The 27,057-nt window shown below is 38.1% G+C and overlaps 2 protein-coding genes across 3 annotated transcripts; one reads left to right on the top strand and one right to left on the bottom strand.

Annotated features, from left to right (window-relative positions):
* Positions 1-859: 859 nt before the first annotated feature.
* LOC136240497 (TNF receptor-associated factor 3-like) lies at positions 860-12,167 on the bottom strand. Its single transcript, XM_066031485.1, has 2 exons — positions 12,036-12,167; positions 860-1,873 (listed from the first exon to the last, which is right to left on the bottom strand). The coding sequence occupies exon 2, from the start codon at positions 1,861-1,863 to the stop codon at positions 952-954; it is 912 nt and encodes a 303-aa protein (XP_065887557.1). The 5' UTR covers positions 1,864-1,873; positions 12,036-12,167; the 3' UTR covers positions 860-951.
* LOC136240496 (TNF receptor-associated factor 3-like) lies at positions 12,122-25,739 on the top strand. Of its 2 annotated transcripts, none has more exons than XM_066031483.1 (2): positions 12,122-12,277; positions 23,633-25,739. In XM_066031483.1, the coding sequence occupies exon 2, from the start codon at positions 23,646-23,648 to the stop codon at positions 25,488-25,490; it is 1,845 nt and encodes a 614-aa protein (XP_065887555.1). In that variant the 5' UTR covers positions 12,122-12,277; positions 23,633-23,645; the 3' UTR covers positions 25,491-25,739. The 2 variants fall into 2 exon arrangements, with proteins under 2 accessions (XP_065887555.1, XP_065887556.1); XM_066031484.1 differs by lacking the exon at positions 23,633-25,739 and adding an exon at positions 19,644-21,496 and having other exon boundaries at positions 12,136-12,277.
* The last annotated feature ends 1,318 nt before the right edge of the window (positions 25,740-27,057 follow it).

Below are 27,057 nucleotides of genomic sequence, written 5' to 3'. Positions count from 1 at the left end.
GTTTTTCTCAATACCCAAAATAGAAATCGTCACTGTAACTTCTCATACAAATTTTTCTGTAAAAAGTCTATCATTAGGTATAAAATATTCCAATGCACAAATTGCATGTCGATGTATTACAGCTCACAGAGCCCTTCTCTTTCAGTCATCCAACAAATTGAATGTCAGCAGTAACACAAGACTACATGTAGTATGATGGGTATGTAGTTAGAATATAACAGGGAGCTCTAGAGAGCTCAAGATTAGATGAAACTTGATGTCACGCTACTCCAACACAACAGGAAACAACTGAACAAGACACTTGAGCATCCATCAAGTGTCCTAGTTAGTCAATAGCATCTCCAGATTTTTCTCTGTCTGGAATATGTACATCTACAAAACTTGCGCAATAAATAGTAATATTCTAACTGGTTTAAATCACAAGAAAAGTACATATCCATCTCAGAGCGTCACTACTCACTGAAGGGTTGATTATATAATCTATTATCTATATATACACCTCAATGAAAGTAAGCTACCAGAAAGAAAATGTGGGCATTTTAAAGATATTGACACTTTCTATCAATAGCATAGTACGTAGTCTCTGTTGATCTGAATTGATCAGTATACATACAAAAACCATAGATGTTCCCGGGGCACATGCCTCATTATGACAATTAATCTGTATTACAATTACACCATTACATTAATAGGTGATTAATAACTAAATAAAGGGAAAAAAAGATGTTTCAAAATGCACATGTATGCACAATGATATCCAAACTGCACTACCAATCTGCAGTCATGCAACTGTAATTAGGTTATGAACTTCTGCATACTAATGATGAAAATGCTTCTTATTTAATTTATTTGAATTACATCATATATAGACAACATTTTCATATTAAAAAATTTCATCACAATGCATATATAATTGTATACAATTTCAAGGTTACAACACAAGGTAAAAGCTTACAGATCTTGTTGAAAGTCAGCTACTCGAAAGAAAACACAGTTGTTCTTAAAATACTGGTACCTTCCATCTACTACATATAGGTTCTTGTGAGATATGAACTTGTCACTGTACACACCAAATGCAGACACCTCTTGCTCCTTTACTTGACATGCATTAACACCAACAAATCTATACTTCACCAGTTCACCATGATGGCTGTCACTGATCTGGTTAAGAATTTGTATGGTTAAAATTCCTTTAGCTGGCCAAGTGAGTTGATCATCGTGCTCACCGCTCATCAGATATACATCTACTGACACATGAGTACCACTCCCTGCACTAACACCATTAGGTGTAATCTTTAAACACATTTTATATCCTTCTGTATTAGTGTAAAATGCTGGAGACTGCCAGTATTTGTTATTCCTCTTACATTTCTCAAACTCAGTGACCTTAACTACAGCTGGTAATACTTGACTACTAGTATCAATAAGATGAGGTAATAGTATTGGAATACCGTGGTTAAGAAGGTCTTGTTGGAGCTGTTCATTGATCTCCACCTGATGTTGTAGTTGTTGTTTAGTCATTTTCACTTCTTCCCTTAACTTCATCAGTTCTTGTTCAAACATCTCCTTCATTTGCTTCATACTCTCCTGTACCACCTGATCCCTCTCTTCAGCATTCTTTCTCATCTCTTTCAGCTCTCTTCCTTTATCATCAACAGCTTTCTTGAGACTCTCAGTTGTTTCCTTCATGTTAGCTAGTTCCAGTTCTTTAGCTTTCATTTGTTCTTTCAAAACATCAACATTCTCTTTCACTTCGTCCATTTTCCTTCCTTTGGTGTCATTAGCATTTATAGCAGTGTCTCTGATATCAGTTAGCTCCTGTTCTTCTAAATTCTTAGCTCTTTGCAGTTCTTCAGCCATCATGTCAGGTCACCTAATGTAATAAGTTTATCAGGTATTTATGCACAAACAAATTATAAATATTTTAAATAATCTATGCATAAATTAAAAAACATTTAAAATCTTCTTGTGTTCCCTGCTTAGTTTCTTGAAATTGGTTAGACAAAACATGTGTCTGTTAGCATGTGCATGTGTCTGTCTGTTGTGCCCACTCATCTGTTAAAATTGGAAAAAGTTTAAAGCAAGATGTTGCATAACAAGTGTAGGCTATCTATGCACTATAAGATAAGCAGAGGGGAACCTCCACACCTATATGCCAAAACCCTTTAGCACTTAGCCACTTTTATCACTCGTTCACGGTTGTATACAATCACTGGACTGGACTAGTGGACTGGACTGGTAGACTGGACTACTGGACTCAGTTTTTTTTTTTTTTCATTTTAGCACATAGCTATTTGGGCAACTGATTGCTACATTGAATGTAAAATATGCAGGTAAACTTAATTGTCTACTTGGCACTGACTGACTGACTGACTGACTGACTGACTGACTGACTGATTGACTGACTGACTGACTGACTGACTGACTGATGCCTTCAGACAAGTGTAATTTGATAACGGCTAAGGCTACAGACTTGATTTTTTCACTGTTCAACATTGTTTCAGCTGGACACGTGTCTTTTGGCATACCACAGTATGTACAATGCATTCTTCATGGACTTACCAGTGTCCTCCTTTGTGTCCCATGCATCTTTGCTTACAGCAAAAGGTGTTGTTTTGGCAGTAGCACGTGATGGCTTCCCTTCGTAATGGAAATCGTCCGTATTTCTCATAGTGGCTACTGTGATTTCAGAGGTACTTTTCAAACAGTTTATGATTTATAATACTGTATAATGGGTTGAACATAGCTGACAACAAAGCGTAACGGATACTTTACTTTTCATACGATAATTAATAGCTGGGGTTGCATGGTGCCATTTCTTTCTTTTGATGCGGTATGTGTGGGTTCGCCAGTCATATTAATTTTATTTTACAAAAAGGTTAACAAACCAGTACACAAAAAATTGAATTTTTCAACTAGAGTAGAGACCATATAGCACATTGATAAAACTAGCTTGTAGGTATGGGTGGTTTTGCAAAGTTAGAAGGAAAAAAAATAAACAAGTACAAAAAATGTGGAGTTTTAAATATATTGCTAGGGAATTTACTACCCAAATTTGGCCATGAACTATCTTAGCACTGTAGGAAAATCTACACTCCAGAGATGATTTGATTTCTCAAGATCAATACTCTATGAATTTATGCCAATGAATTAAGGTTGGATTTTGAAGGTGCATACATATCGGGAAATTTTGCATAAATTAGGTAAGTAAGGTGCTCAATCATGAATAAATTTCCACCGTTAAAGTTTTTCTTTCATCCGGATATCATGGGATGCATGGCAAATTACATTACTTTGGTTCCTGTACATACACAAGGAAGCAAGTATATGTAAGCCCTAAATATATTGTAGACATAGACCACTTTTGATTGCATATGCTAAAGAATCAAAATTATAGTAAGAGTTTCTTTAAGGAAGCAAACTTGAAGGTAAACAGTTGTGTAATCAAAGATGACAGCCACGAAATTGCTACAGTATCAGCATACATTAACAACCACATCACACCTTAATGCCAGAAGTTTTAATAACATACCGAAAATTTCATACTTAGATTAACTTTGATAAATAATACTGGCATTCCTACAGTAGATTATTTATGAACATCAAATCACTGTAACAGTAAATTACAGTGAAAAACCAAATGTGAGGTGTACATATCACATAATTATTCGTGCATGTGAAGTCTGATGGAAATCATGAACTATGCACAAAATTGGTCCAAATTCAACTAAACTATGCATACATATAATTACAAGGCACCAGCTACTTGACAATCACATTATGTACGTGTATGCAACAGTGGTTTACATAAGCAGCTAAAAAGTTGATGCTTACATGAATGTTTTTACAGATATGAAGAAGGGCAAGTGATCTCTAAAATTTATTGGAATACTGGACATACTGTTGACCTTCAAGAGGAGAGAGAACTAAGTTTAAGGATTATGGATTGGTTCATCCTCAGAAGCAGGGTTGAAACGTGGTCAGTACTAGCTCAGGCTAACTCAACAGTAAGCTCGGATCTGACCTGGTTCACTTAAAACAGAGGCATGCATCAAGAGTTAGATTTTGACATAATAACAGTACAAATTTGGGCATGATATTGTCTGTAAATCCTGAGCTCTGCTAGTTAGCCCTGTATTTATTTCATTTCATACAGTACGGTTGTACTGTATATTAGGGATCATGAAGGTTGGGTTTTTCTGGCCAAAAATATCACCAAAAAACCAATTTCACAATACCACCCTGGCACCTTGGAAGTATTAATTAGGTATAACCTAAACCTATAAACAAGCCCAAAAATGACCCTAAATACTTCCAATAGATGGTTACAAAATATAAAATGGAATTTTTTACTGACTGACTGGCTGCCTGGCTGCCTGCCTGCCTGGCTGCCTGCCTGGCTGCCTGCCTGGCTGCCTGCCTGCCTGCCTGCCTGCCTGCCTGCCTGCCTGCCTGCCTGCCTGCCTGCCTGCCTGCCTGCCTGCCTGCCTGCCTGCCTGCCTGCCTGCCTGCCTGCCTGCCTGCCTGCCTGCCTGCCTGCCTGCCTGCCTGCCTGCCTGCCTGCCTGCCTGCCTGCCTGCCTGCCTGCCTGCCTGCCTGCCTGCCTGCCTGCAAATGTAACTCGATAACGGCTAAGGCTACAGGCTTGATTTTTTCACTGCTCAATGTCGCTTCGTCCAGAGACGTGCCATTTGGCATACCACGGTATGTACAATACACGCATCATGGATTTACAGTACCTTTGTCCTCCTTTGTGTCCCATTTCTTTTTTCTGACAGTCCAAGGTGTTGATTCGTGTTAGTGCAATAGCTTCCCTACATTTGTAAATGGGAATCATCTGTATTTTCCATGGTGACTGAATTGATTGCAGAGGCTACTGTTCTTCATTTGAAACAGGCTGAAAGCAAAGCGTAATGGCCACTTCCTAGGCCACTTCAGTAATTGATAGTTGGAGCATGCGAATTGTTCATATTTTTTGTGGTGACTGGATTGATAGCAGAGGTGCTTCTCCTACTGTTTTTCGTTCATAGCACTGTAACATAGCTGAAAGCAAAACATAATGGCCACTTCACTTTCGAGTCAGTAATTGATAGTTGAAGCACATGTTCAAACCAGTACCTCTGGCACCATTCTTTCTTTTGATGCAGTAAGCATGAGTTCACTAGTCATAATAATGTTACAAAAAAAGTAAACACACAAGTATAAGGAAAAATTAGGAATTTTAAGTTCAATTAGGAATCATAGAAAAAGTAGGGAGACAAGGAACACCTGCAGATATACTAGTGGACATTTAATCCCTAATTTTCATTATAGTGCTTGTAGGAAGTATGATCTGCAAGAGGAAATGGTGAATGAGTTGCCACAAGCAGTATTTTAAAAACACAAAATTAAGTGGGTGTGGCTCCACTACAGATAGTTACAGCAACCCAAACTTCTGACAAGTGGGCATGATTGCAAGTTGCCAGTACACAATCATGGTATGACTAAATTTGATGTCATAATCGACAAAATTGCCATGTTAGTATGGGGAATTAGAATCCAGAGGCTTTTGGCATGCAGTAGTAATGGAAATGAGTATTGATTATGTACAGTTCATTTACATATCGATGCCCTTTTACAAATTCATAAATGTTATCATAACAAAATGTTACCTTGCACAATACTTCCCCAGAGGAGGGCAGACAGATTTTAAGCACCTCATAAAATCATTGCATAGTTTTACTTGGCATTTCATGTGAGCCTCAATAGTCGCAATACATAACTAGCAAATAGTGGGGTTGTATGGGGTTTACTGGATAGTTAGATTGAGTTTTATGCAAGCCTACACTTTTTTTTTCGAGAACCCTTCAGTTAAGGCGATATTGATATATCACCTTAGTGCACAATTGCCCCAGCTCTTTGTATGCAATAAACCAGGGGCATATGGACTTTGGTTCCAGAAACCCCTAAATTTTGGTACCCGTATACAAAGGTTCAAGTTTCCAGATATCTTACTATACTATTTAGAGGTGTACCGATAATCGGATCGGCTACAATATCGGCCACCGATATGGCATTTTTTACCAATATCCGTATCGGTACAGAACAGCAGGAGGACCGATATCGCTACCGATATTTATACAGTAGCAATGGTTTGTACATAAACAGATTGTACATTGGTTTTCTACGTTATTCATGTGGTTCATTAGTGCCAGTGGCTTATTGTTCACTCTGCAACAAGCGCTACGCTACGAGAAGCCATATAAATGCACGCGATTCTAGTGTTCAGTCTTTACAAATGAAGCAGTTATAGAGTACCTTTGTAACAAAAGAAGGGTCACAGGATAACCAAGGAAACTTGCTGTATCAGCTTCCTCACAAGCCATTAGAATGCGGAGTAATGCAGAAATATCCGTTTTAGGCTTCATGGGAGTATACATAAAAATATTTGTGGGTGCCTAATTGTCTGGATTGCACAACAGAAACTCAAGCTGTATACCACCACAGGTACAGTATAGCAATGAATACATGCACATGTTGTACATAGGGTAGGTAATTGTACATTTTCGTGTACTTAAAATATTAATGCAAATATCGGATCGACTATCGGTTATCGGCTTCTTTGGTTGCATCAATATCGGATATCGGTACATGCCAAAAACCCATATCGGTACACCTCTAATACTATTATTAGAGTGTCACCTGCTCTCCACTGTAGTTGCATGTCACTTCCATTTCAGTAGCAGTAGCTATGTAACCTCAGTCATGAATCTGTGTTTTTGTGGCATGCCAGTGTGCATTATTTTGAATAAACACGTTTTATTTATTAGGATGGCAAAACGTTCTCAACAGTTAACTCTTCAAAGAGGTAATGCATAATATAATATAAGCTGCAGCTATTAAAAGTTAATTCAATGCATTAAACTGGTAATGTAATAGCTAAGTTATTATAGCTAGCTACAGGTAGCTATTCTAGTTAGTGAACTATACTGTATATAAGCTAGCTAGAATAAAATAGCATGTGGTAGCTAACTAAAATGGTGTGTATTATGATGGTCAGTGTTCTACATAACTGGTAACCATCTGAAGTGCAATAATAAATTCCATTGGCTGACAAGCTTTGTATACCTCTGTATTAGTTTACTTGTAGCTAACTAAATATTTATTTATTTGATTTTCAGCGATGAATGCCAGCTTGAAAATAACCGTTGTTCTGATGGACCACCAACCTCAGTGATTTCTAGTCCAAGATTGTGTGGTGAGCTTGATTTTATTCTGCTTGTTGACTCAGAACCTCCAGATCAAGTTATTTCAGCAGCTCCCCAAAGCAGAATAGACTCAACAGAAACTGAACAGTCAAATAGAGATTACCAAATTCTAGCAGTGATAGGACCAAACACCTCTGAAGAACAAAAGTTGGATCTAATATTAAATTTTACAAAGTTCAGGCCTTATAAGTTTCCCACTAAACTAGAATATGACAAAGCCGTGCTTTTCAATACCACTACTTGGAACAGTACCTACTGATTAGGATATTGCATTGCACTAGATGGATGTTTTTGCCTTCCATGTTGTTTATTTCATTTGCCCAATATCCAAATCAGTAACTTTGTGCAAAAGCCATTTTCAAAATGGACAAAGTTAAGTGAAAAGTTGAGAACTCATACTACTTCATCAATGCATGCCAAGTCTACTCTGGCTACGAAAAGCTTGAAGAAACCTATAACGGTATACAGAATACTACGTATTGATTTGTCATTTAATGCACAGAGACGAGAACTGTATGATATGAACTGCAAAAGACTTGATGCCATCATTGACGGCAAGCAAAATATTGCATTTCAGAGACATGATGATTCAAATGCCTGCCAATGATGAATTACTTCAAAAGCATCTATCTGCAAGTGCAAAAAATGCTCAATATACAAGCGCAGGCACACAAAATGAAATTATTAAGATTTGCACATAGCTCATTTTAAAGATGCAAAGGAAAGGTCTTCTCGAATGTACTGACTGTAGTAATCAAGAACAGTCATTCTCAATCCGGTATGTACCTGATTATCTACCATTGTGTGGAGCTACTTTTCTTATCAGGTCTTTAGTTCACGTGTTAATTGTACCCATGTCACACAAAAATTTGAAACAGGTTTTTTTAAAACTTTGCCACTACCAGGCAGAAGCAAGTATTAAAAATCGGCTTCTGCACAATTGCAGCTTATTTATTACTGCTTGGCCATCCAAAAGTTGACAGTCGTATCTTGAAAAACCGGCGACTAGTTCATTTTTGTATCGAGGCTTGTAATAAGAGTGCGTTGTGATCTCGTTAAGCTCAGCTTTAACAGTCGAGTCAAAAGTCATATCATTCTTAAAAAATTCAAGCATTTCATCATCGTTAGCCTTTTCACTTGACTCAAAATAGGAAGGAATTATTCCCAAACATCTAATTGCCCTAATTGAGTGGTTTGCAAACCTGTGTTCGATTTTTTTAAGTGGTCAAGAAAAGGGATTGCCAATGACCTACAAAAATATTCTGTGCTGTCTGCAGGGTGGTTTTCATGAGCAATTTGCCTTGGACTCTTTCTTGGTGTACTTACAGCAACATCATACTTTATTGAACATTTAGCAGCATTTAGAAATAACAAATAAAACTGTTCGTCAATGTTTGAGTGAGCATCTGACAAGACCTGCTATACAGAAACATGCTTGACAACTTGAAGTAAATCCAATGATCTAGCCTGCAGAGATTGTGTCAAGCTCTCAGTGAATGACATGTACCACTCCACAGTGCGGAGAGTGATGATGAATTCAAAACTGAGAATAGCTTTGGATAATGACACAGCATCTACTATGGATTCTGGAGACCAATATGAAGGATTACTAGTTACATGATCGAGTGATTTCATGATGCTGTCAAATATATCCATAAAAATGTGAAATGCATCAATACGTTGAAGCCATCATGTTTTACACAATGACTTTAACTTTGCTTCAAAGAATGTGTTTAGGAGATCCTGGAATTTTGGGTGGTTATCAAAAAATCTGTATACTTTACCCATTACTGCAAAGAGGTTTTGTACAGCAACACAACTACAAGGATTTACAATAGCTAAATTCAATACATGAGAACAGCAGTGGGAATAAATTGCTTGTGGATACTTTTTCTGCAAAATAGCTGCACAACCTTTGTATTGTCCTGACATGTTACTCGCACCATCATGAGCCTGCGGTTGGGATCTAACTCACAATCTGTAATTGCATTCATTGTTTTAGCTATGGCTACCCCAGTTGTTCCTTGATCTAATTCATAAAACCCTACAAAAGATTCACAAACTTTTCACTTGACAAATAGTGTCTTATAGCAAGTCCAACCCCATAGCGCCAAGTGCAAGGGAAGGGTTCACTCTGAAGGGCTAAATTTATAACTTGCGCTACACGCATCCCGGAGAGTTCCTGTTTGTTGTAAAGGGTAGTGAACAAAATGCTTCATACATTCCTGTTAGTACAAGACGCTTCGTGGTGATAGCTTGCTTGTTTTAGGCCCTGTAAATTTCATGGTGAAGCCATATGGAAACTGTTCTGAGCCACCTAATAAAGCATGATGCCAGTTTGCTAGTATATATCAGAAAAATGCTGATACATGCTATAGTCCTACCTGTTACATCCTGTGAGGCTGAAAGTGCATTCAGTGCTTTACGTAGAATAAAGACTTTCCTTCGTTCCCAAGACAGACTCACTGGCTTGGCTTTACTGAGTCCACTCAATATGTACGTTCAACTAGAGAAGTAAAGAAGAATTTCTCAAAAAGCATAGAAGATTGATGGAAACCAAACCAATATTCAAGTGACATAGTTATTATGTTACATTTACTATTATAATTTTCTATAAATTTAATCCGAGTGTTTTTTAACTAGCTATGTAATACACTAAATTCCTATAAGAAAGATAGTGTAAGTGACCGATTATCAAACGAGGTTTATACCTTACTTCATAAATATCTCCAGGAAAGCAGTATAAACCTCGAATTTTCACCAGGAGGTAGCACCTTTCTCGTAGAATATTTCACGTAAGTTTGAGCAATAGTATCCGATTAGTGTCTGTCCATGTTATGAGCAGATTTCTGCATTCCGTATAATACGAATTATTAAACACCGGTACCTATTATCGAACGCCCAATAATTTCCATTGATCAATTATCAAACGTTTTGTACCTTTTCTACACTGGTGATCTCAGCACAATCTATACACTCTTAATTATTATATCAACATGTTAACTTAAGTACCGTGATACTGTAACTGAAGTATAGTTTTGATACAAGTATGCACTTGTGAGTTACAATGGCAAATCGTTTAGTGTTAAATGCTTACAGTAAAAAATCAGCACACTACGAACAATAACACAGTCTTATCATCCTTGTTTACAACAACCCCTTCTGTACAGTCTTCATGGATACATCTTTCACTCGGAAAAATGATAAACAGTCGGCCAATTCGCCACCAAAGTCATGCTCGAGTTGTAGTTTTTTTCACAGCGATTCCTGTGTTCATTTTCTTCATTGGTGGTGATGAGTATCAAGACTGCTGTGATGTCCACACATAAACTCTAAAGGATGGAAAGCTCATTAAGAATAGGCTACACTATTGGAATTCTCCATATAAACACCTTACTAGTATGTGGAATAATATTGTAAACTTCCAAATATGTTACGTGATTTTAATGTTCGATAATAAGTAGCTACCATTCGATAATAGGTCATGCACTTACACTACACGTAAATAATATGTAAACTGCCTCCAGATCCAATATTTTTACAATCAGTTTATTTCCAACCCCCCTAAAAGGAGCATGCTACACATGCTTTTTATACTTTAGAGGAGTCTTGATCAACATTGATTATCAATGAATAGGAATTAACCCTCTTCCTATTGTTTTGCAACATTTTTTTATGATAAACGTCACTCAGCACACTATGAACAAAACATTTGGATAATATATTTTAGTAGCACTTACGCTCTCCGACTCAGTTTCAACCCTTTTCCTGGCTCAGTAGATGGCATGCCAGTTTTCAAGCCTGCTCCTTGAACTGCTCAGAACTCCGGGCTCAGAAGAAAGCTTTACCAGCAAATGGCTTGGAGGTGTTAGAAATTAGATCTAAACTGCATTGACATTCTGCCCGAGGATACAATTTGTGTCAACACCACTTCACTCGAGGATTTACACGGGCTGATCATGAGGGTGGGGAAAGGTCGGGGATGGTGGGACAATTGATTGCTAAATTTCCCCAACATAGTGGGGATTTGTCCGTACTAAAGAAATTCACTCAGGAAGCAAGTGTGTGCTTTCAGTTTAGGAAGGAGTATCTCAGGTGCTAGCTACTACATTCATACTAGAATCCACTCGAATTAACTCATCGCTAGACCAATGCCACACTACCCCCGCCTATAGCCCCAGTATTCCCGGGGTTTGCAAGTCGAGAATTGGTCGGGGTTTGTAAGTCGAGAATTGGTCGGGGTTTGCATCGCCAGTCTTCCCCAGCAGGTGGGGAATTGTAATTTCCAGTGATGCAAATCCCCACCTCAGCCCGTATTAGTGGTAGTCGGGGATTACATTGATAGGTGCATTAGGCCACTCCAAATGAGACTAGTTTCCCGTCCTGATATTTTCATTATTCGGTGCGGGTGGGAGGCTTATTATCATTATTCATTATTAAAGGTGTGATTGCTCTAATAGAGTATCTCGATCTTTAGAGGATTTCAAGGTCATGAAAATGGCTTCTTTGCAAGCTAGCAACTACCAGAACGGTTCATTTTTAGGTTTCATTGTGCTTTTTAGCATGCAAAATAAAAGGCTCCATGAGAAGTTTCCAGAAAGCAGCACAGGAAGTGGTTTTGGAAAAACAATGACAATGATGACATGGAATGCGGGTGCCCAGACGTGATGCGGGCGGAGGACGGGAAACTACAATCTCATTTGGAGTGGCCTTAACACAACATCCCGGCTACGCCCTTCAAATACAATATTTGTGCGCACAATGACATGCACATTTTATTGAATGTACCTTGATTACAAATTCATCAAGAGAATGACACGATACACGCTAGTTTCACTCTCGGCGAGACTCAGCTAGCTCTGTCACCGACACTCGAGGCCACAATAGTACTCACGTGCATGCAAACCAGGAAACCACGTGATGTTTATTGTTTTACAGTATTCCAGACCCGCCCAGACTTCGAGCCAGACTTACCCTGTAGACTAGTCGTCCTATCACCTGCCCTTGCATGGTATCATCTCGGTGAAAAGGTATGTTCATTGAAGTGTAGTACGTAGATGTAGACGTGTACCGAGGCGTGTATATACCAACATTATAATCATTGTGTTACGTGACCAAGAAAATGAAAATGATAACATCAGTTTTTTAGACAACATATATAGTCTAACTACATAGATACAAGGGGGTCTAGACTCAGGGGTACCAAAAAATACATTTTCATATTGAAACTATTTGAACACAATCAATACATTGAACACATAATTTATATTGAAAAGGCCACGTCCCCAAAATACATAAAATGGTGCAAAATCACAGTCATTTTTGTGTACTTTGAACATTACGTAGTGGTACCCACAAAGTATGGTCAGCTAATTACTCACATACCTTTAAGGAACACTCCACCCTTATTTTCATGGCCATATCTGCAGTGGATACTTGGGCCATTTCACAGTTCTGCCACCAGTCCATCATTTTTCCCAATTTGCAATGTATTGTGGGATTCACCCATTACCAAGACTAAGGAAATTCACCCTAACTAATTAGCCTAATTAAAAAGTACGGTCTAGAATATCGTGCATATCAGCGTTGAAACCGGGTCGGGTCAACTGGGTCACATTTTCTCCGGGTCATCCGGGTCTGACCTGGTTTACAAATTATCCGGATCTGACCCGGATTGGATCACGTGAGAAACAAAATTGTTCGTTTGACGACGTGGAAACTTATAAATGCTATTGCGTAGCTCTTTTGTGAGCCACGCCCACTTATTGCATTACAAACATACGCTCAGCCACGCCCATTTATTAGTAAGTGCAGTATGTAGCACGAAACTGAGGGTATCTATGGTGAGGGGTAGCTATTGTTAGTAGGTGATGACCTTTTTTTTTTTCTTTTCTTTTCTTTTTTTTTTGGTCTTCAACCTATAGCTAGGCTGAAGTTGCAATTCTAAAAGTCTGGATCTGCCCCTGTTTACTCAACACGAATCGAACGCTCAAAATGCAGTCTCGCTCGCTCAAGACTAGTCGAAACATAGCTCTTATCGCATGCCTCGACTTTAATTAATCCGGGTCAGTGGGTCATCCGGGTCAGCAGTAGTGACCCGGTTTCAACGCTGGTGCATATGAATGATTCTTGGGTAATTCAAGGGAATTGGACGAAGAGTCGTTGCCCTAGTGTACGATGTTGACAATCTGGCACTGAAAATCCTGTATGAACAAGAGACTGCAACTTTAGCTGTTTGTTGAAACATTGAGCGAATAGAGCTTTTCGGTAGATGGCAAATTTTCAACTTTGATATTGTTTCGAGTCACATACACTGACTAAAGTTGGATGATTACTATTGTATGAAGCCTATCCTTACTTCAGGGGAGTAGCTAGGATTTTCTGGAGGGCATTTTTGAGTGGGACATCTGAGGTGTTCCCGATTGACAGTGTTGGAAAATAATGCAATCCTGTGATCAGCCCTTAGGCCACTTCAACTAAATCTTATGGTTTTTTGAGCCAAACTCAGCTTATAAGTTCAGGGTTGGTAGGTCAGTAAAACAGTAATTTCTGCTAGCTACAAAGCAATCTATGTGTCAAACAGTAGCTGAGCTACATTATGATTCCTGTGATATTTGTTAGTAGCCAGCAATATTTGGTGTTCCTCACTTTGTGATAGCCTTACTCGCAACTTTTCATGGTGATCACATGATTAGCATAAATATTAGGGGTTGGTCGGGCTTGAGAAATGAGATTTAGTTGAAATGGCCTAAGGCAAAAACTGTAATGTGTGTGCGTATAACTAGCTGGGCCTACACACTGGTGTTTATTATGTAGTTCAAATATGCTATAAACCTACGTACTGTACTATCACAACAAGAACTATAGTCTCAGCTGTTTTTTTTTTCTCTTTAGGTAAGTTCTGGAACAGTTCAAATCCTGCAATCTTCTTGACACGTCATGAGCTTATGTCACAGTATTTATAGCCCCATGTGCTTAATAGCAGAAAGACTGCTTATCTCTCTATCACTAAACGATTTATACCCATTCAATCGACGGTAGACTCCAAGGCAGTTTTATTTGGTTTGTAAATGTGTGCTTGTGGCTGAAGATACAAGCAGCTACTATTTGAATACGCTTCATGTTTCTTCGGTCCAACCAAATTATCTGGGTAGTGTCAAGATGAGTGTGGGATTCGAACTGTTCCAGACCCTTATTCTTGCTACCCAATGACAAAGAAGCAGTCTGACCACACACGACTATTAGAACTAACTGATTTTCACTATGACAGATGGCTGACTTCAATATTCTTCCCAAGTCCCTTTGCTGGAAAACTTTTTCCAATTGTTAATTAACATTGCTCTTAGTTCTGGTCAGCAGTTAATAAAGTGACTCCAGACATTTTGTAGTTACTCCAATGAATATGAAATATCACATGCATGCTTTATTTCCATAAACAAATGTTCAGTTTGTTATTTAAAATATCAACTACTGAGCCAGCTTGTGTATAGTGTGAGGTCATGTGTAGTATGGAGTTTGCACGTTCTCACAAGAAATATTGAACAGAAACCAGCCTCACAATATCTTCACGCGGCACCTTGGCATTATTGGATGCTTCCAATAGGCTGCTATATACACATTTATCCAGTAGACTTTTCTGCGGACTGACCAACTTACTAATGCCTTCAGACAAGCATAACCCAGTCAATAATGGCTATGGTTTCACTGTTGGATGTGGCTTCAGCCTGATAGCATACCACACACAGCACATGCAGTGCATGTATCATGGACTTAACTTTGTCCTCCTTTGTGTCCCATTTATTTGCTGATAGTGCAAACTGCAAAGTGTTTGTCAAATTGTGGTAGCATTTAATGGCTTCCCTGTTCTGACCATCATGTTTCTGAATTGAATGCAAAGGCACTTCTTTTATTGATGTTTATACGCTGTGGAACGGGTTGAAGCAAAGTATATTGGCAACCTCTCTTCACAACAAGTACACAAAGATTTTTAACTAGAGTAGGGACCATATCACATTGATAAAAAGTACTGAAACAAGCTGGAGTAGTGAACGATATTAAATCACAGTAAAACAATAAGAAGTGTTATATCCCTACTGTGCTCAAGATACCATAATGGAAATGCACAGTAGGGATACAACACTTCTTATTGTTTTACTGTGATTTAATATCGTGCACTACTCCAGCTTGTTTCAGTACTTTTTATCGATGTGCTATGGTCCCTACTCTAGTTGAAAATTCCAAATTTTTTTGTGTACTTGTTTGTTAACTTTTTTTGTAAATAATTATTATGACTGGTGAACCCATTCATACCGCATCTGAAATGGTGCCGCGCGTCCCAGCTATATCAATTATTGTCTGAAAAGTGAAGTATCCATTGTCAGCTATGTTCAACCCATTACACAGCATTTCGAATCAATAACTGTTCGAAAAGCACCTCTGCAATCCATGCATACCGAAAGAAAGAAATGGTGCCATGCACCCCAGTTATATCAATTATCATCTGAGAAGTGAAGCATCCGTTACGCTTTGTTGTCAGCTATGTTCAACCCGTTACACAGCAGTATGAATCAAGAGCTGTTCGAAAAGCACCTCTGCAATCAAAATAGCCACTATGAAATATACGGATGATTTCTGTTACGAAAGGGAAGCCATCACTTACTACCACCAAATCGACACTTTTCACTGTCAGCAAAGATGAATGGGACACAAAGGAGGACACTGGTAAGTCCATGAAGAATGCATTGTACATACTGCGGTATGCCAAAAGGCACCCGTCGGGCCGAAACGACGCCGAACAGTGAAAAAATCAATCCTGTAGCCTTAGCCATTATCGAGTTATGTTTTTCTGAAGGCATCAGTCAGGCAGTCAGTCAATCAGTAGAAAATTCCATTAAATAAATATTTTTTTGAATTCCGTAGTAACTTGCTAAAAGCATTTTGGGTTGATCTAAAAGCTTGTTCGGGCTTAGTTGTACCTGCCTCATCGTCGTCAGGGGAAATCGAGGCTGATTTTTGGGTGCGCTTTCGTGGGCCACGCCTACTCCTTTGTGGTCCCTACTATACAGTACTATCGTACTGTATGATAATAACATAGTTGGGTGTGCACTCATATATAAAATTAAGTTTATGTCTGGTGCTATTCTTTGCTTTGAAGTGGCAGATGCAACATTCATGTTTCCACTTCTATTCGAGTAATTAGATGATTGGTCTATTGAAGTATCTCAATCACTTGCACTCCAAATACTTGTATTCCATTGTTGCATAACTTGTAGCATGAATCCTACTGAAATACATGTAAGTTTGGCTACTGAGTAAAAGAAATTACAATAGTTACTGTGGTTTAGCTTCTGGGCATAGGATAAGTGAGGAGGCACTGCTCCTACTCTTCAAAGTGAGAGGAAGGTGGCAGTTACCATAACTCTCTGCATCAACATCATCTTGAATTGCCCACTATTAATAGTTCAGTAAAACCACTAGTTGTACTTTCATGAAAAAAGACTGTAGCCTGTAGCAGTAGTTAAGAAGTCTAAAGACTACAATGGTTTCTGATGGAGAGTGCGGGAGTATTTTAGTGATTTCTTGAAATATTAATAACACAGCCTTGACACATATCAGTAGAGAACTACCTAGGATCAGTATCTGTACATGTCGTAACACTTTAAAATTCTAAAATACACCAATGAGTTAGTTCTGGGACTGGGCCTTGTGACCTTGTCATCGTCTTTGACCATCACCACAGTATAACTGTCATATGTACTGAGGCTTACTTGTGTTCACAGGGTGGTGTTAAACCAATTGTATCATCCCACCTTTCTTTGTGAAGTATGCAAAACTCATCACATCATGTGACTCTGTATGGCTGATACTCAAATGTTTCCTTCAAAATTTAATTGTCTTCCTCCGAAATTTGGACCATGACAATTTACGTATGGAATTTTTTTTTTAAATGGCACCATGAAGAAATCAGCAATGTATCTTTCAGTTTATCATATCTAATTATAGTTCTGTAAACCCCCCTTTTTAAAGAAAATCTGGATCCACCCATGGTCATAAAAATTAGCTTAAAAATTATCATTATGGTGGTTGGCTTACTGTGGACTACAGTGTGTTAAATATCATAATTGGCTGCATTCACAGTAAATTTTCAAACCAGTTCAGCACTTGTGCTGTAAAGCCTTAATAATAATAAGTTATAATGATGAGTTAGTTGACATTGCGTGACTCAAGTCTCTTCTGATCATCACAACCACAACACTACTACTGATGGATCACTTATCAGACAGTGAATCAACTGTTCTAAACTGTCGCACTTGTTGTGTGCCCTTACAATCTTGCTTGTTCTTCCATACAATCAAAAGATTAATTTTTCAATGGTGCATTCACGTGTTCCTCACATAATTATGTATGTGGATTTTCTGCATTATGTCTAGTTACATCATTCGCTTAAATTGCTTCACAATGCAAGCAGTCAGGCTTCATGGCCCTGCTATTGATGACAATACTGTTATTTTGATGAATGATAGCTACGGTATAGCTAGCTACAGTATACTAATACTAGCTATAAATGACTGCTGTACAATTTAGTTTTTCATATTAAAGTAGTTTTCCACGATTTTACACCAGGTTGGTTTTCTCCTTGCAAATCTGTAGCTGTCACTGCCACTGCCATTTCTTTTTACAACAAAAAAGGTTTGAGCTACGATGGTTAACCTACATATAGACCAATGATCAAGTTATTCATAGGTGGTTTACATAACCTGTGGACGTGACGTTATTCTTAAATTTGGTATATGGGTGCTGAAGTTTGTTTACCTTGTGTTAAAGTTGCACATGTAACTTTATTGAATACGTATCTTGCATGACTGTTGTATTAGGGTAACTGCTCTATTAGAGTGTCGCAATCTTTCTGCTGATCTCAAATGAGCCCTCTTGTAGAGGTGCCCCATATGATGGATTATTAAGGATTGTAGTCACTGTGTTCTGTTTCTGTAGCAAAACCAGTTGTTACAAGTGGGGCTCCCTGGTATAGTATAAGCACTTCAACTTCATTTGTAGTGTCATTTAAATGTGCCTGTAAAATTAAAAAAATTATGCCTTGGTATGTTTTCCTCTTGTGATCATAGTGGCATAATTATGGAGTTTACTAAAGACCTGGATGGGTAGGCTTGCTTGTAGTTATTTCTTGAAGAGTGGTAATTTTGTGTTATCAATAATGGGGGTGTTGTCCATATTCGAAAACGTGCAAACACTTGCTGTTGCACTAGTAGCTCAACATTTTTCAACTCGTAGGGTAGTGAGGATAACAAAACATTTTCCTTCTGAGTGGCCAAATCCAAGTCGTGCATACTAATCATGTGACTATTAATCAATCCCCGCGATGAGCTTAACATTTATATAATCTAGTTGTAGCCCGGGCTATATTCAAATGTAGCCTGGGGCAAGTCGCCAACTGGGCTACATTGTGAATGTCGCCCGGGCAGCTCCTTTGATTTGACATGTGAAAGCATTACGTATGAAAGTTGTAAGGTTTGTATATATGTATGGCCCACCATTATAGCGTAAATGCTTTCAGCAGTCCAAGTATACACAAAATGTTGTACACTAATGGTGTACATGTAATAGTTGTAACACGGGTATGAGGGCTTTGCCTGATATGTATGCCCTCTGCCCTCGGGCAGTCAGGCATACATATCAGGCAAAGCCCGAATGCCCCGTGTTACAGCTAACATGTAACACTTATCAGGCTGATAGCTTGTATAGGGTGATCAATCACCCAAGCCAACACGAGTGCAGCCACTGGATGTAGTATATATGCATACCTAAATTTTTTTTGATTATGGGTCAACAGCTAGTACGTTCTGGTTACGTTCGGTTACGATGAACGGACATATCCTAGAGATATCATGGAGAATTTCGATTACGTGAGTTTAATGTTTTAATCAGTGCTATTGAATTGTTTATGGAAAAAGTACAGAGTTTACTAAAGGCCTAGATAGGTAAGCTTGCTTGTAGAGTGGTTACTCCATGCAGAGTGGTAGCTTCGTGATTGGGGTGTGTCCATATTCAAAAATGTGCAGAAGCAATTGGTGAATAAGCTATAGCACTAGTTCTCACCTAAGCCCAACCTTTTTCAACTCATAGGATGGTAAGGATAACAAAATGCTCTCCGCCTCCGTCTGAGTGGTTTTCATGGCAAAATCCAAATAGTGCATCCTAATCACATGAGCATTAATCAATCCCCACAATCGATTTCGGCATCAACGTCTAAATAATCACTGCCCTGCTACTTTTCGTATGTAATCTGGTTAGCTGGGCTACATACGAAATGTTTCCCGGGTGGTTCCTTTGATCTGAGGTGTGAAAGTGTTACATGGATGAATATTTTATCACCCATAGGCATTAATTGATTGATAACATTAAAGTCAACATTCATGTATTGACCAGATAACATGGCAGCTGAAAAAATGAAGAGCAAACCTAAACAAGATGTGAGATCAGTGATGGTGTCAGAGGGAGGGTATGATTTTGATTTTGTCCAGTCACCTCCAGACGACCTGTTGTGTAATATATGTCAATTACCTGCACGTGATGCCACCTTGAGTGTCTGCTGTGGGCACAGTTTCTGTAAGTGCTGCATGGATTGTTATCTTCTCTCTAACACAATGGATTGTAGCAGTTGTCTGTACTGCCGTAAAGAGAACTTTCAGTCATTTCCAGACAAGAAGACTACTCGACTTGTGCTCAACCTTCAGGTGTTCTGTCCCAACAAGTCCCAAGGATGTAGCTGGGTAGGAGAGCTACGATCAGTGGAGGACCATTTGGACAAGAACTCTACAGCCAGCAATATTGGATGTCTGTTCACTGAGATATGTTGTAGTAATGAGTGTGGTGTGGTGATCCAACGTAGACTACTTGAAGATCACTTGAAGTTAGAATGTGAACTGCGTCAAGTGAAGTGTGAATATTGTGACAGTACGGGTAGTTATCAGTGGATTAATGGTAGTCATCAACAAGAGTGTCTCAAATATCCAATGGAGTGTCCAAACCATTGTGAGGTAGGACATGTGAGAAGGGAGGAGATGAGTGTACACTTAGAGGAGTGTCCACTAGCAATAGTGAAATGTCCATTTGCAGTAGTGGGTTGTGACATTGTTGTTAGGAGAGAAGAGAGGATGGGACATATGAAGGAGGCAGTAGAAAAACATGTTGAATGTAACAAGGAGGCCATCGTGGAACTGGAAAGATCCAAAACTACCTTAAAGGAGCAATTATCGGCTAAAGAACAGGAGCTTACTACTGTTAAGAATGCTCTACAGAAAGCCATTGATGACAAAGAAAGAGAGCTAGACAGAGTGAGAAATAGTATTGATGCCATAGAGGATAAACTGAAAGCTAAAGACCAGGAACTGGCTGTTGTAAAGGTCACAACAGAAAATCTTAAGAAATCTATTGATGACAAAGAAAAGGAGCTGAGAAAAAATTCTGAAGACAGTAAATGTGAGCTTGAAATAAACATGAAGCAACTGAAAGAGATGTTTGAACAAGAACTGATGAAGTTAAGGGAGGAAGTGAAGGTTACTAAACAGCAACTACAGCATCAGGTGGAGATTAATGAACAACTTCAACAAGATCTTCAATCCTATGATATCCCCAAACTGCTACCTCATCTCATTGGTACTGGTAATCAATTAATACCATTTGTGATTAAACTTACTGAATTTGAAAAACGTAAAAGTAGACAGGAAAGTTGGCATTCTCCGCCATTCTATACCAGCAAACAAGGTTACAAAATGCATCTGATGGTTAAGCCTGATGGTTTAACAGGAAACAGTAGTCATGTCTCTGTAGGTCTATTTCTAATGAAAGGTGAACACGATGATCAACTCACTTGGCCAGTTAAAGGAGTTTTATCAATTCAACTTCTTAATCAGATTGGTGACCACAACCATGGCGAATTGGTGAAGTATAAATTTGATGAATGTAACAAAGCATGCCAAAGACTGGTGCATTCACAAAGCTATGGATTAAGCGAAAATATCATAACACACAAGAAACTGTATACTTTTAACGGGAAGTGGCAGTACCTTAAAAATGATTGTATCTTCTTTCGTGTGACTAACTTTCAATAGGTATCGCATATTGTATGAATCACTTAGTTTATTGAAAATTTAAAGGTGATAGTAAAACTCGCCATTGTAAACTGTCTTTTCATAATAGTACATAAAACAGTTATTAAAAAAAAGAGACTGAACCAGCACAGAATTTCAAGCTTAGGTGGTTTCACTAGTGCCAACATTATTGCAGCTATTGCCATTATCAGCTGCTGCATATATGCTCAGCCCATATTTTGCTCTTAAAAATTGTTGGGTAAGTTTTTCCTTGTATCATCTTTCTTCACTGCACGCAGAGATGAAAACAGTTAAGAAAAATGGATCGCATGCGACTGCTTCAATGTGCCATTAAAAAATGTCCACAACTCACGTATCCATTGGTATACTGCAACGGAACAACAATTTTTGAACTCCTCTTTAGTAATCGAACAAGATAATATAGATCCAGGTTTTTACCATTAGGCCCTTTCTTCACTAAGAACAAAGCGTTTATAAAGTTTACGGAATTTTTGTTAAATACACAATATGTAATCAATGATTTACAGTACAGTAAAAATAGTTGGGAACCTGATTATTTGGCTAAGTTTGCTGTAATACAGAGATTTCCCTCTTTTACAGGTAAAATTGTATTGAGTTAAACTGTTGAGACCAAAATTTTTGTCCTTAGTATGGAGGTTTTTCTATTGTGTCCTTAATTTGGAGATTTTGTTAAGAGAGGTTCTGCTGTAATCACATGGGCAGCAGTCTCATGTTATACAGTGACTTACCAGGGGTGGAGAAAATAGGGGGGTGAGAGCCCCCTAGGTGACTGCCTCCCCCTCCTTCTCCCAAGAGAGACATTGCTTCCTCACCTTTCCAATGCTCAGTTGCAAAAGCACAGCAACTATTGTACCTCTTTTTCTCATTAGCCAACTTACGTAGCCTTGTTTTAGTAGGGTTTATGCTAAAGAATGGAATACTACATCAATCAGTGCTAGGAATGCACGAGATTGAGATACTCTAATAGAGTAGTCACCTAACTACTTTAATAAACATGCTGCAGCGGAAACATATAAGTTGATTCTGCTAAGCAATTTATTTAATGTCTCCATTATCAGATGTACCTATATAATATTATAATCAAATGCATGAGTCTATCTCAAGTGCTTTCATTTACTGATGTTAGAGTATCTGCTTATACAGTATCTTAATGATAGTTATTGCCATAAATTCAAGTCTACGTTTACCACTGACACAGCAAAAATAGTGTTGCAATACTACATATTCTAACCCCGTATTTATTCAGTATTGGAACAACTAATTTAAAATACTCCCTATAACGAGACAAAATGAACCTCAAATCTATTAATGACTCTAATGTTATTCACTATTTGGGGCTGTGGTCTATTTTTGCTTGAGCCTAGGTAGAATTTTTGGACTATTAGTTCCAACACCATAACATAGACGGAATAAATACAGTCAGTATTTGTGTATGAATTATGCTGTGTGAAAATGCTCCCAGATTCAATTTCAAAGCATTCTGTAAGGATATGCCACCAGACCCCTCTGGTATTGGATGCTTTGCATGACAATATGCTTCAGACACTTATATACTTAGCCACCCCACATGAATTGCCCCCTACTGTGGAGCACTGTTCTCTGCCCCTGACTTGTACAGTGACATATGGATGTTTTACTAAAACAATGGATCTGAGAACCTATGTACTATATATAGGTGCCAGTAAATTTACATTTGGAAATAACAGTAAACAATGTAAAAATTGTTTAAGAGAAGAAATGTGCATCTATTATATTGTCAGGGTAATTGATTGCTCTATTTATCTTTTATTGTAGCAGTCTTGGAAAGGTGTCTCCAAAAGAATTTATTTTATATACACTATAAGTAACTTATAATTTTAATTAACTATATATGGCATATCATCCAATTAGCTATGCAATTATTCCTGATACCTTTTCCTGAATGATATTTTCTAGGTTCCTATGTCTAACTGTGAATAATCAAGCCAACAGTATTATATAGCTGTTATTGGATTACGACGTCTAAAGGCATTGGATAGTTAGGTAGATTAAGTCAGCCAGTAAGTATTTAATAAAATACCAAATTCTGTAGAAACTAATCAGAAGTATTTCAGGTCACTTTGCATGAACTTGATTGTACCCAACAAATAATACCATAAGGATAAAATATATTAGGCTACTTTCTTGTCAATAATTAATCTTTGGCAGACTTCGTCACTGCTGTACTAAATGATAATTATTGTAACATTATATTAGGTGACCTGACAAGATGGCTACTGGTGGCGGTGATCCTATGCAAGTACAGACAACATCAGTGACTTGTGGTGGTGGAGGATATGATTGTAACTTTGTCCAATCACCTCCTGATGATCTATTGTGTAAGATATGTCTCTTACCTGCATGTGATGCCATTTTAAGTGTCTGCTGTGGGCACAGTTTCTGTAAGTGCTGCCTGGATTGTTACCTCAAATCTGAAGTGATAGATCACAGCAACTGTCCTTATTGTCGTGAAGAAAGTTTTCAATCATTTCCAGACAAGAAGACTACTCGACTTGTGCTCAACCTTCAGGTGTTCTGTCCCAACAAGTCCCAGGGGTGTAGCTGGGTAGGAGAACTACGATCAGTGGAGGACCATCTGACCAAGAACTCTATAGCCAGCAGTACTGGATGTCTCTTCACTGAGATATGTTGTAGTAATGAGTGTGGTATGGTGATCCAACGTAGACTACTTGAAGATCACTTGAAGTTAGAATGTGAACTGCGTCAAGTGAAGTGTGAATATTGTGGCAGTACAGGTAGTTATCAGTGGATCAATGGTAGTCATCAACAAGAGTGTCTCAAATATCCAATAGAGTGTCCAAACCATTGTGAGGTAGGACATGTGAGAAGGGAGGAGATGAGTGTACACTTAGGAGAGTGTCCAATAGTGAAATGTCCATTTGCAGTAGTGGGTTGTAACAGTGTTGTTAGGAAAGAGGAGAGGATGGGACATATGAAGGAGGCATTAGGACAACATGTTGAATGTAACAAGGAGGCCATCGTGGAACTGGAAAGAGCTAAAGTTGCTTTAGAGGAACAACTACAGGCTAAAGAACAGGAACTAGCTGATATCAAGAACACAATGAAGAATCTCAAGAAAACAATTGATGAAAAAGGCAAGGAGCTGGATGAGATGAAAATGAAGGCTGAAGAGAGGGTACAGATAGTACAAGAGAGTATGAAGCAATTGAAGGAGATGTTTGAACAAGAACTGATGAAGTTGAGGAGGGAGCTGAATGTAGGGGTATTCTCTTTTGACACAAATACTTTTAATTTTGCAGATTTTGCAGGAGTTAATGTTGGAGAATCTGGTTTAGGCAGTAGTAGTAGTAGTAGTAATCAGGGCTTCAATGCACCAGAGAACTTTGAGCCAACAGCAGAGTTTAAACCGGTTGTGAAACTATCTGATGTTGTAGTGAGCTCCGGTGAAGAAAATGAAGTGGAATTATTTTCCAACAGAGCCAGACTTTATCGTTTTGATGAAACTTTGAATCAATGGAAAGAAAGAGGAGTGGGTAATATTAAGATACTAAGGCATAAGAATACAGGTAGAGTGAGGGTATTAATGAGGAGAGACCAAGTGCTGAAAGTTTGTTGTAATCACATGTTAGTTAAGGGTATGAGACTGGTCCCACGAGATGAGAAATCTTTTACTTGGTTAACACTTGGTGACCTATCAGATCTGGAAGCAAGGGCAGAGATATTCACGGTGAAGTTTCAGCATGCCAATACAGCAACTGCCTTTCAAGATATATTCAGCAGCTATGGATGGAAGTGTCATAAGTGTTATATTCTTTATGGAGAATCCATATGCAAGTGTGTTGCTTGTGGAAGTGATCATATACCAACAACCTCAAGTTGTACATGTAGTGTCACACTGTGCAGAAACAATTCTGTGCCAGTTACTACATCTCCTTCACTACCAGCCATTGTTGCACCATCAAAGCAAGTGTTTGCTGCTTTTGATCATCCCAATACATTGAGCGAACAAGTCATTGCAAAGTTACCTTCAGGTACTGGAGTTGCATTTGTTCCACCAAAGATTGCTAATGATTCAAGCAAACCCCAGAATTAGAGCAGTGGACCTTGTGCAAATATAATTTCAATAGTGATCAATTATAAGTATAGCTACCAGATCAGTAAAGCATACACCAACCACATTCTAATACTGATCAAATTTTGTTCAATACATATTATCATTATGTTGTATATTTTAGGTGTTCAGCTATGAATGATCCTAGAATATTGTGCAATTGATGCCATGCAATTTACTGCCAGTAATTTCAGACATATGTATAATTGCGTATATATTTTTTTGTTGCAATCTCGTGAAAGAGTAGCTATAAATTGGGAAATTACAAGCACCTGTGTAGAATGAAGCTGGACCCAGTACAGAATTCAGAAGCTTCATCTCATATTAATTTATTTATTCAGTATCTACCATACAGTGAATTATTATTTTTGTGAGGTTCAAAGCTAGCAGCATAACGTACAGTCTCTATGGTAGAGATGTCATGAGCACTGTGTGATAGGCATAATGGTCTTTTGTGTGGTTGCTGTAAATTATTACAATAAAAGCAGAGTAAAGGGTTCACCCTTTCACTATATAAACTGGTTATGCACTAGAGTAGTTAGAGTAGTATGCACAACTTAACAGCTGTTCAAGCTGCTATACTGAGTGTGCATATAAATACTGTGCATGATGCTATTAAATAACAAAGCTGAAACGGATGTAGTGGGTAATTTTGTATAAGCTTTTGGAAATACTGAGCAGCATCCCTAGAAAATTTATGACAGTGCAAATATCTCCATTCCCATTTTATATACAATTGCCATTTAAGTAGCTGCGTACACAGCTATTTTTTAAACCGGTGCTACTAAAGGTTATAGTGATAATTTACCAGCAATAATATCAGCTAATTTAAGTTGCCTGTCTTTCCTACCCTCTATCGAGTTAATGCTACAGCTGAAAAACAATGTGCTATATTATGCCATCAGCAATTGAAAGTACAGTTTGTTGTTTGTCAGCCAGTATACAAGTTCATCCAAGAACTGAACCTGCATGGCTATACACTGGCACAACATAACCGTTTAAATGAAACATTTTACTGTACAAAACACTTTATTAAGATGATTGTACAAGTCCAACAATTCATCACATGATTCTGCTGATTAGATTAGGTGAATATTTTATAACATCCAATAGCACATACACCTAAACATATAGCTAAATGATTTTGTTTACATAATTAAGTATCATGCGCACAAAATCAAATACACATACATATCCCATACCCCTACTAAGATCTTTGTACGTAACATTATTGTACTGTGTAACGTAAGATGTTCTTGTGATTTGATAAAATTTACATGTTATTATGTGTACTGCTCTAATTCTTTGATGTGATAATATGAAATATACTATAAGATTAACTTGGTGGCACATTTTGACATTAAATTTTTAAATATTACATTGTCTTCAGATGCTGCATATATAATTATATTCTTTGACTCTTACTGAGGTTCATGTTCTCTAACATTGAAATTCTAAGAATGCATACCAAATTAAAATGTATACCATATTTAGTTTTTATAAAATATCAGATGGAGGATTAATTTTGCGAAGAGTTCATATATTGTTG

This window comes from Dysidea avara, chromosome 12 (genome assembly GCF_963678975.1).
Source record: "Dysidea avara chromosome 12, odDysAvar1.4, whole genome shotgun sequence".
NCBI classification, from domain to species: Eukaryota; Metazoa; Porifera; class Demospongiae; order Dictyoceratida; family Dysideidae; genus Dysidea; species Dysidea avara.
The sequence above is the reverse complement of the archived record's forward strand: the minus strand, read 5'-3'. Positions and strand labels throughout refer to the sequence as shown.

Bases quoted from the DNA above. Each gene is read 5' to 3' on its own strand.
- LOC136240496 (XM_066031483.1), top strand. From the start codon at position 23,646: ATGGCTACTGGTGGCGGTGATCCTATGCAAGTACAGACAACATCAGTG.
- LOC136240497 (XM_066031485.1), bottom strand. From the start codon at position 1,863: ATGATGGCTGAAGAACTGCAAAGAGCTAAGAATTTAGAAGAACAGGAG.